This window comes from Thalassophryne amazonica, chromosome 22 (assembly GCF_902500255.1).
Source record: "Thalassophryne amazonica chromosome 22, fThaAma1.1, whole genome shotgun sequence".
Lineage (NCBI taxonomy): Eukaryota > Metazoa > Chordata > Actinopteri > Batrachoidiformes > Batrachoididae > Thalassophryne > Thalassophryne amazonica.
Window position 1 is genome coordinate 1,456,430 of NC_047124.1, and position 11,416 is coordinate 1,467,845.

General features: G+C 42.7%; 1 protein-coding gene across 1 annotated transcript in view; it reads left to right on the forward strand.

The window, feature by feature from the left end:
* rassf3 (Ras association domain family member 3) overlaps nt 1–11,135 on the forward strand; it is a 49,104-nt gene extending 37,969 nt beyond the window's left edge. Inside the window, exons 3-6 of the mRNA XM_034163173.1 lie at nt 2,274–2,438; nt 3,021–3,108; nt 8,283–8,398; nt 9,441–11,135. Of these exons, the coding sequence (XP_034019064.1) occupies nt 2,274–2,438; nt 3,021–3,108; nt 8,283–8,398; nt 9,441–9,590 (519 nt within the window). The 3' untranslated portion in view covers nt 9,591–11,135. The remainder of the gene's footprint in view (nt 1–2,273; nt 2,439–3,020; nt 3,109–8,282; nt 8,399–9,440) is intronic.
* Nucleotides 11,136–11,416: the final 281 nt, after the last annotated feature.

Sequence of the window (11,416 nt, forward strand, 5' to 3'; positions counted from 1 at the left end):
GCCTCCCATTCTACTCTTACAAACCCTAGGAACTACAAGTAAGCCTGCAGTCTGAGAGCGAAGCGCTCTATTGGGGTGATATGGTACTACGAGGTCCCTAAGATAAGATGGGACCTGATTATTCAAAACCTTATAAGTAAGAAGAAGAATTTTAAATTCTATTCTAGAATTAACAGGAAGCCAATGAAGAGAGGCCAATATGGGTGAGATATGCTCTCTCCTTCTAGTCCCCGTCAGTACTCTAGCTGCAGCATTTTGAATTAACTGAAGGCTTTTTAGGGAACTTTTAGGACAACCTGATAATAATGAATTACAATAGTCCAGCCTAGAGGAAATAAATGCATGAATTAGTTTTTCAGCATCACTCTGAGACAAGACCTTTCTGATTTTAGAGATATTGCGTAAATGCAAAAAAGCAGTCCTACATATTTGTTTAATATGCACTTTGAATGACATATCCTGATCAAAAATGACTCCAAGATTTCTCACAGTATTACTAGAGGTCAGGGTAATGCCATCCACAGTAAGGATCTGGTTAGACACCATGTTTCTAAGATTTGTGGGGCCAAGTACAATAACTTCAGTTTTATCTGAGTTTAAAAGCAGGAAATTAGAGGTCATCCATGTCTTTATGTCTGTAAGACAATCCTGCAGTTTAGCTAATTGGTGTGTGTTGTCTGGCTTCATGGATAGATAAAGCTGGGTATCATCTGCGTAACAATGAAAATTTAAGCAATACCGTCTAATAATACTGCCTAAGGGAAGCATATATAAAGTGAATAAAATTGGTCCTAGCACAGAACCTTGTGGAACTCCATAATTAACTTTAGTCTGTGAAGAAGATTCCCCATTTACATGAACAAATTGTAATCTATTAGACAAATATGATTCAAACCACCGCAGCGCAGTGCCTTTAATACCTATGGCATGCTCTAATCTCTGTAATAAAATTTTATGGTCAACAGTATCAAAAGCAGCACTGAGGTCTAACAGAACAAGCACAGAGATGAGTCCACTGTCCGAGGCCATAAGAAGATCATTTGTAACCTTCACTAATGCTGTTTCTGTACTATGATGAATTCTAAAACCTGACTGAAACTCTTCAAATAGACCATTCCTCTGCAGATGATCAGTTAGCTGTTTTACAACTACCCTTTCAAGAATTTTTGAAGAATTTTTAGCCAACAGTTTCAAATTTCCTTCAGTGTCACCTGCTCTGGCCCCCGGAAGACAATTGACTATGGTTGCTGGTGTCGCTAACTTCACATTTCTCAAAACAGAGTCGCCAATAACCAGAGTTTGATCCTCGGCGGGTGTGTCGCTGAGTGGGGAAAAACGGTTAGAAATGTGAATGGGTTGGCGGTGTACACAGGGCTTCTGTTTAGGGCTACGCTTCCTCCTCACAGTCACCCAGTCGGCCTGCTTTCCCGGCTGCTCGGGATCTGCCAGAGGGAAACTAACGGCGGCTAAGCTACCTTGGTCCGCACCGACTACAGGGGCCTGGCTAGCTGTAGAATTTTCCACGGTGCGGAGCCGAGTCTCTAATTCGCCCAGCCTGGCCTCCAAAGCTACGAATAAGCTACACTTATTACAAGTACCATTACTGCTAAAGGAGGCCGAGGAATAACTAAACATTTCACACCCAGAGCAGAAAAGTGCGGGAGCGACAGGAGAAGCCGCCATGCTAAACCGGCTAAGAGCTAGTAGCTGCGCTAAGCTAGCGGATTCCTAAAAACACACAAAGTGAATAATGTGTAAATAATTTAGAGGTGATTCAGCAGAAGGAGTGCTTTAGTTAAGGCACGTAAAGATTACACTGGGAAACAAATCATAATCTAGATAACTAGATTAATCTAACTGCGCAGATTAAACAGCTAACAGATACAGAAAAACACCGCTGTGCTCCGGAACAGGAAGTGATACAATACCGCAGTGAGAGCCAACCACCAGTAGAGGCAAGCAAGAGAGTTGTGTTTCTGACTGGCCCCCGTGGCAGGTCTCAGGCCTCCAGGCCCCGGATGGAGTAATAAGATTAAAACGCTGTGTCTCGGGCTGGTGCCATCTGTCCTGACAGACACGCTGGGATAACTGGGTGAACTGGATTGATCCTCAGTCAGCCTGTAGGGGGGGAAGTAAATCTGGGTTTCTGAATTCAGACAGCAGGTTACATTTGGTAAATACCATAATTTAACACAAAAAATACATTATGTTGCTCTTTTAGCTTTGTTTGTTTGTTTGTTTTTTATTGTTTCTTTACACCTCTCTGTCTGTAGGGGGCCTCCGGTGTGTATACTGGTTTCATCAAGGTCCAGTTGGATTTGAGGAGGCCAGTGACGGTGCGAGGGGCTCGAGGGGGAGCCGTGGTGGAGGAGGCATTTTATCTCCCGAAAGGAGCTACAAACACCCTCCACATCAGCTCTGTTCACACGGTCAGGCAGGTGAGCACCGCACCGGTTTCATTCATACTACATAAAGCTTCCACCAAACATTGCACCGATACGACATCTTGAAGCACAGCCTTCTAAGATGATGTGGTAGATGATCAGTGAAATCCAATTATGTCAATCAAAAAGCACCTTTCCAGCACAGAACGTCATCAATCATTTGACCTGCGTGATTCAATTTAAGAAAATCCTGCCACAAACAACTTCAAAAATTTACTCTAGATTGTTGCCTGTGAATGATTCAGTGGAATTTTAAGTCACGTTTAAAGACATTTGTTTTCTCTGTTTCATCATTAGTATTATGAAGTGTTTTTATTCTTGTATTCTTTTATGGTCGTTTTTTTTGTGTGTGTGTTTTTAATTTTTTAATTGTTTTTTGTGTGAAGTGCCTTGAGACGATTTTGTCGTGAATTGGCGCTATATAAATTAATAAATTTGAATTGTTGACTGAGCTAGCGCCCCTCGCTACAATGGCTTGCTAAGCTGGCTAGCTAATTGTTACAGATGTATTGGCAGATTTTGATCAGTTATTGTAGCGTGCTCATGTTTGAGTGTTTTCTGCTTTTGTTTGTGCAGGTGATCGTCGCCCTGTTGAACAAGTTCACGGTAGCCGATAACCCCGCCAAGTATGCGCTGTACAAGCGCTATCGCAGGGAGGAGCAGGGTAAGATCATATACTTGACAAGCAGGAAGCGGGATGAAAGACGTTGTTGCGTTATGTCTAAATAAAACTGAGTGTGTGATGTTAAATCAGAATCATCCTTCTGCAAGCTCTTGTTTCTTTACAGATGAAGTATTTGGGGAAAAAGATTGACTGTGTGACTTCAGTTACTTATTTAACCCGTCAAATCCACACACAACATAATTATTATTACAACTGCTGCTGTAAAAGTCCTCAGTTTAATCACAATTATTACCACGCTGGGACAAACAGCTCAGGAAATGTGGCCTGTATTATAACAGTTACAACACTAGTGGGTGTAAACTGACTGCTAAATGTTAGTCTATCTCTTCTCATCTCTTCACTGGCTTCCTGTCCCAGTGAGATCAGATTTTAAGGTTCTGCTACTAACCTATAAAATTATTCATGGACTGGCACCTCCCTACCTAGCTGACCTAATTAAACCTTGCGTACCGGCCCAGGCTGTACGTTCTCAGGGTGCAGGACTACTTTGTGTCCCTAAGGTGAATAAGAAGTCTGCGGGTCACAGAGCTTTCTCTTATTGTGCCCCTGTTCTGTAGAATGATCTCCCTGCGTCAATAAAACAGTCAGATTCTGTGGAGACTTTCAAGTCCAGACTTAAGATGCACTTATTTTCCCCTTCGTATGGCAGCATACTGGTACAGTTTTGTTTTACACTTTTTACTCTTTTAATTCATTTTGTTAGTAAATGGAGCGTGTCGCGGCCTCAACTTTATCTAAAGTCTGGGTCTTTTAGTGAAGTTTAGGGCTCGTGGCCGGCGATCACCTTAGTATTTCTTCTGTTTTTCTTGTTTAATGCTGATAAATTATTGTATTTCTTGTCTTTCTGATGCCTGATTCTGTTTTTTCTCTCTGTTTGAGGTGCAGCTCCATCCAGAGATGGGTGTGGTGTCTGTTTGTGTAACCCTCCTGTCCTGTGTGCCAGCAACATTTCCTGTATATTCATTTTGTAAATTGTTCTGTAATTTGTGTCTGTATCATGGCCCAAGCAGAGGGTCACCCCTTTGAGTCTGGTCTGCTTGAGGTTTCTTCCTCAGAGGGAGTTTTTTCTTACCACTTTGCTCTGGGGGTTGGTAAGGTTAGACTTGACTTGTGTGAAGTGCATTGAGGCAACTCAATCACACTAAAGGGGGAGGGGTGGGGGGGGGGGGGGGGGGGAGGGGTGAAATTTCACATAAAGCCACTGTTGTAATTATTACAATAGTTGATGCTAAACTGTTTCTCACTTTCAAGCCGGATACAACCTGAGATCAGAAAAATGTCATTGTTTCAAGACTGATACAACTACATGGGGTGCTTTACAGTGAGGACTCACATTCACACTCACACACTGACGTCTTCATGTACGATGCTCACATGCACGCTGGGAACAGCTTGGGGGTTAAGTTGGGGACTGTCCAAAGGATCTACGTGATTTTCATGTCTGATGGGGAATCAAACAGGGGACTCTCAGGTAACGAGTCCACTGCTTTTACCTCGAGACTGTCACCTCCCCGTCACTGCTTCCATGTCGCTCCCCTCACTCTCAGCTTCAGCTGTTTGGTGTGGTTTTGTTTTTTGTTTTTTTTGTTTTTTTTTTACAAATGGTAAATGGATGATGCTCAAAGCGCTTTACAATGATGCCTCGCATTCACCCATTCACACAAACACATTCACACACTGATGTCAGGCTGCTGCCATACAAGGAATTCACTACACACCGGGAGCAACTAGGGGATTAAGGACCTTGCCCAAGGGCCCTTAGTGATTTTCCAGTCAGGCTGGGATTTGAACCAAGGATCTTCTAGTCTCAAGCCCAACGCTTAACCACTAGACCATCACCTCCCTATTTGCATCACAAGGTTACTGTGGGCAGTGATGGCTGCAGTCCTAAACAAACTACATTTCCCATAATGCACTTTGCCTTTCGCAGGCAGTGCAGTGGCACAAGTGGCGCACGTTTGTTTCCAGAAGGGAAGGTTCCGGGTTCAAGACCTCGTGTGCCACTTCTCCCTGTAAATGTGGGATTACGTCAGGAAGGGCGTAAACCGGTGTCACTGACTGAACGGTCCCCCCTAAAAAAAAAAAAATTCAATTTAAAGCTGACTTGAGATTTAAGAGGTTTTACTTTGTCATCTGATGGTTAATCATCACATTAATCCCTTTGATGGCTTTGGGTGAAGACAGTCAGACTCAGAGAGTCGGACTCAGACGTGCTGCCGTGGCACTCTGATCGCTTCCTCCTTCTTTTATGATGAAATAATGCTGAATTTATGTGGAAATGATTGTAGTAGAAAAGCTGCAGATATCTGTGGCTGAGACAGATGATGACTGGAGGCAGTTTGAAGCAGAAACGAGGTGAAGAGTCAGTGAATCGCTGCTGACGCTCAGAAATGACGCATGTGCAGTGAAGACAGGGTGGGGGGGGGTGGGGGGTGGTACTGTTTGATTGGTGACACCAGCCTGACAGAAGGCGCTGACATCAATCTGATCACGATTTTTATAGACTAGATCCAGAATCTGTGTGTTCATAAATCCTGCTTCACAAATACTCATACGTTTAATGTCAAACTTCCGTTGAGTTGATTGTTTTCAGTCTGTGGATCTGCCTTCACCGTCCAGTCTGGGCGCCTCGCCCTCGCAGAGCTGGTTTTCGGATGCCACGGGTCACTTCACCAGGAAGGCGTGCGCACACACAGACACATGCACGGCAGTGTGTGAAGCAGCAGCTGCTGCTGGGTGTCAGATATTATCTGTCAGCAAAAGACCGACTGAAGTTTATTTTATGAGAAATTTAAGACTTAATTGTAGATTTAATGAATCTGTGGGACATTTTTGTTTGAAGACAGAGTTTTGTGGGGGTCTGTGTTACTGTTGTTGTCTGGTTTTCCCTCATTACTGGTGGAGAAGTTTGAGTCTTGGCACGCTAATAAAAGATGGCGTCTAGACAACTGTCTGATGGCACCGGTGTTACAAAAACACAGTCGTGGTTTTACCCACAAGAAATGTCACGTCTTGGCTGCAGCTATTCAAGTACTTGAAGCCTCTGGTTGAGGTCCGGAGGGATTGTAGGCAGGGTTTGATATCAGCACGTGTACAGTTGCCCAGGAAAAGTGGACAAGCTGTTCAGACAGCAGGTGTCCTCTATTAGTCAGGTTCTGTACTTGCCAAGCCGCTGATGACGTGTGTGTGCTCGTAGCATCTCTCAGAAGATGGATGTTTTCATGATTAATTCATGTTAACAAACATTACACAACAAAGAACAAGTTCCCCAGCCAAAGGCTTCAACAGAAGCTTCATTAGGAGACCCCTCATTTTACAGCGACCACTGACGTCTACTGATTAAATAAAGCATCGCACACTTAGTGTGATCTTAACAGCACAATTTCTGTGACCATGGAACAGAAAGCAAGAATAGTCATCATTTAATCGTGACAGAGCAGGAATCAAACCTGGGTCTGCAGATTGAGAGCCCAACTCCAATATCTGCAGGACACCTAAAAATACTGTAATCTAACATATAAAATTACCAACTCTAATATTCATATTAGGGATGTACCTGAGCCCGATACCAGTATTCATTTACTTGTACTCATAAAAAGTCTGATACTTCTTGATCTGATACCACTTTACAGCAGCGTGACCTCAACCTCTCAGTGGGGGATTTTCATGCACACGCTCTGTAGTTTCCGGCCTATAAGCTGCAACTTTTTATGTTTTGAACACTATGGCACTTTTTTCATATGTTTTGCACACGGCGACATTGGCTGAAAGCTGCAGTCTTCATGTAGAGTAAATAAAGTCTAATTACCTTTTTGTTTCAGTGGAATTCATCCTGAAGAAAACAATTATCCACATAAAGTTTGGAAAACAACATTTGAAATACTTTAATTCCTTCATGTTGCTGAAGAAAAGTTCTGATCTGTAACACCGCACTTTGCACGACAGTTGTTTGATGATCAGATTATCGTTACGCACCGGAGCTCGTCCATGTCAGGCTGCTGAGTTGCAGCACTTCATGAGACCGTCCAGGCCGATGCGAGACCGACTCGGTTTGCTTCAGTGATCCGTTTGCTGGGTGTCCGTCTGTGGTGCTGCGAGTGGAACCCCCCCACCCACTGGCCGCTCTTTGCACCAAGTTGAAAGAGTCACATCGTGACTCATTCATTAATGTCTCAGTTACCATCAGATGATACAGACATGATGCACAAAGAAAAAAAATGAAGTAAAATAATGTTAAAATTACTCAGCTTTGCCTCCGTGTGGAGACACGTGTGTGTGTGTGTGTGTGTGTGTGTGTGTGTTCGATGCCAATTGCTCCCCAATATTTAAGTGTTCCCCATTCAGGAAAAAAAACAGCATTTATGGTACTACGTATTGGTGTATGTTACCAGTATGTATTTAATAAAAAGTAAAAAAAATTATTGATGGACAGGTTCACTTCAGTTCCTGGTGGTGTATATTTTACAGGTTCCATTTCAGTCGGATGTCTGCCAGCGTCATGTTTAAGAAATACACAGTTGATGTTAAAGGCCAATTTGTTGGAGACAAAAAGTGAAGTAACATGATTTAAGTGAAATGTTTGCAGTGCAGTTTGTAAAGGAAAACAAAGCTAATGATATTGGGAGCAGAAACAGTTGATGAATAAAACATGTTTTCAAAGTCATCATAAAATTATAATGGTATTAAGTATTTGTATCAGTACTCGGTATGAACGAGTACACAAATGTATGTGTACTCGTGTACAATGTGTACTTTGTTCCAGACCGAGTACTCGTAGAAGATTGAAGATGCTGCTGCATCCCTAATTAATATGTAATGTTAATATTTTGTGTTGAACTGAGAAATAATTTAAAAAAAATTAGTTTTATTGTTCAGAGTCGACGTCTGTGTGATACTTTTGGTTATTTTCACCAGTGATTCTGCAGCCCAGGTGAAAAATAACCAAATGTTACAAAGTACTGTGAATGTTTCTTCATAAAAATCCTTAAAAAAAGAAATTTGACATTGCTATCAGACTGGTTCAAACATCTGTCCAGAAACCATGCCGTCGTCATCATCTTCTCATCCTTCCATCTTCTGCCAGGTCTCTTTATGCGCCCAGTCATTAGACCAGGAACCGCAGCCCGTGTGTAACGTGTGTGTGTTTTCTGCAGTGTATGTGTGTAAGCTGGCCGAGGGAGAGCAGCCGCTGTTCCTGCGCCTGGTGGCGGGACCCGACCCCGACACGCTCAGCTTGGTCCTGAGGGAGCAGCAGACCGGTGACGTCATGGTAACGCCGCCTCTGTCCTCTAAAATGCCAACTCTCTCTTTTAAGGCCTTTGAGAACAAACACGCTGTGAAACGGTACAGAGCGCAGCGCGTTTGCGAGCTCGTAAATAGTTTCTGTGCTATTAAAACCTGCGGTGGAGTTTCCTAAAAACAGCGTTGGCAATGTGTGAAATTAAAGCTACAGTGTGTAAGATTGAGTGGTGAGGACACAGATTGTATGCTGCAGTCGTCTGTCAGGATTTTGTTTCCCTTCATGTTTTTGTTTCCTCAGCGACGGGGATTCATGTTTCTTCACCTTCTCTTGTGATCATCAGTATGCAAACATTAGGGTTCTAAAACATCTTAGCCTGCGCTAGCAACCAGTCAACCAGTCTCTCAGCGTATCGAGGAGCAGCCGCTCAGTGTTTTTTTTTTTTTTTTTTTTTTTTCTTCAGTCTTTAGGCAAAATGCAAATGACAGTAATTATGTCCCTTTTGGGCTACTGTACCAACATGGTGGCCTCCGTGAGGGGCCCGCCTCCTCCTGGATATGAATGGCTGATTGTAAATTTATGAAAACATGACGATTCGTTGCTGCAGGTAATTAAACGCTAACACACGCGTGGTTATGAAGGCTGTAAGTCCTGTAGCTTTAAGTTCGCACACGCGGCTGAACCTGTTAATTATTAAACTTAACGAGGACACCTTCAAACTGGACTCCTCCATGTGGAGGGGACTTTTTAAATCAGTCAACTCTGAAGCCTCGGCTGGACCCAGAACGTGCTGGAGATGTTACAGACCGATGGTCTCAGGATGCGACTCGTCTGGAATAAACGGCAGGACACGAACCCGTCTGTCCTCCTTTTGTAAAGTCCTCCTGGACGGTGTTTGTTCACAGCGGAAATGTTTTTGTCTGTCTGTCTGTCTGTCTGTCTGGTTGGACAATAACGGCGCCAATTATTTGTCTCTAATTTGTTCTTTTTTTTCTGCCCTTGTTCCTGCCCCCCTCTTTCCCCCTGCTTGTCTCATTTGTCCTCATGTTGGCCCTCTTGTCCCCGTCCTCAGTGGGACGCCTTCTCCATCCCTGAGCTGTGTAACTTTCTGCGGATCCTGGAGAAGGAGGAGCAGGAGCAGACTGAGGCCGTCATTCGCCGCTACAACACTTACCGCAGGAAACTGCAGGAGGCGCTGTTGGACATCAGAGGGCCTTCTTAGAGAAATGGCCTCCTTTAAATAGGACTACCTCCCCCTAGAGGGACAGCTGGGTATTTCTCTTTCTGCAGGAGACTGTTTCCATAAATTTTAGACAAAGCGAAGGATCGAACCAACTGAAGGAGAGATGAAGACTGAAAACCTTTGAAAGAACCAGACTCAGGTGGACGTGGACTTGTCCTGGATTAGAGACGTGTCGCCTGCTCTGCCGTGTCTCTGCACAAACCAAAGATACACTCACTGTGCCATATTCATCTGTTCATCGGTTCTTCCTTCTCTCTGTCTTGCTGTCTGTTTTTTTTCCCAATTTAAACTTTTGAACGACTTCAGGCCAAACATCAAGTTTTATTTTTTTTTTTAAGGACTGTAAATATTTTTGTCTTAATTTATGAGGGTGAAGCATTTTCATTTCTAAAGTCTTATATTGGAGGTGTTTTCTGACTGCTGACACAGAAACGGAATCGTTTGTCCCAAATATCACAAATTCACCAACATTCAGCTGAGAAAAGACAGAACTCCAAGAAAATTAATTTGTATATATTTTTAAGTGGTAATTTTGAATGCAGAAAGTAAACACAACATATAAATTATTTTGCAGGCTTCAAGTGGCCTATCTTCATTGATCACAAATTGGCCATAAATTACTTTTTTCTGAAGCATTTTTTCTTTCAATATCCACATCCAGGCAAAAAAAAAAGTAAAAGTATGACTTTCTTCTCCACTTAATTCCAGTTATTGCCTTATTGTTGTAATTGTAGCTTTGTTTAAAATGAGAATATGGCCAGACGCAAAGTGACCTTTGAACTGGAGCCGACACGAACAGCAAATAATAAAATCTTTTTCTTTTATCCATTTTAAATTTTGCTTCCTCAAAGTTGCAGGAATCTGGACATGATGGACGAAAGTACAGAGAACTGAAAGTGTAAGTTTTATGTGATGTGGGGACAAAGTGTGCATTTGTTGGGATGTAGCAGGTGGAAAAAGACAAGTGAAGAAGAAAGTGGCAAACTGTTGGATGATGACGTGTTTGGTTAGCTGTGACCTTTGACCTTTGGGTGTTTTCTGGAGGTTGGTTGGTTGGAATAAGCAAAGTTGAGACAGAGATGAATTGAAGATGATTGTTTTTGGTGGAATAAATTGTAAAAGTAGCCTGAAAGTGTGAAGAAGTCGCCATGGCAACTATTTCAGCCCAAACATATGGCATCCGTCGACCTGCAGGCGTTTATTTGCTCTTAGCGCATGGTGCGGCCTTAACCTCAGTGACCTGGTGACTCATTAAAGAACAAAATATCACAAGAAAGAGAGGAGCAAAAGAAAATGTGGGGAAAACATTTTATTTAGAAAATCCCTGATTATTTTGTTTCTTTAATGTCGCGGTCGATGCTGATTAAATCAGCGTCCTGAGATTTAAAGTTAAAATTATGATTATTCAGACGTGTTTCTCACATTCTGGCCCCCGGCCCACCCGTTTGGAACCTCGGGTTTAGATGATGTTCCAGTGAAGATAGTGTTTAATTCAGAGGCGGAGCTTCTGACTTGTAGAGGAAAAAAAAAATGTAAATTTGCAGCAAGCACTAAAGCTGTGATGTCACTGTGCGTCTGTGAGGCGTTTGTGGTCGTCAGTTCATCAGATTTCACTTTTCTGTTGTTTGAGGAAACAAATGAAGATGATCATTTCTTAAAATGAATCGAAATTCTCCAAACTTCTGAGAGTTCTGAATGATGTGCTGCTGATTGACAATACTGCCTCCTAGTGGAGACAAACTGAAACTTCTTATTTCTGTGTCAAATGTCACAATTATTTTTTTTAATGATTTGTAACCAGAGTT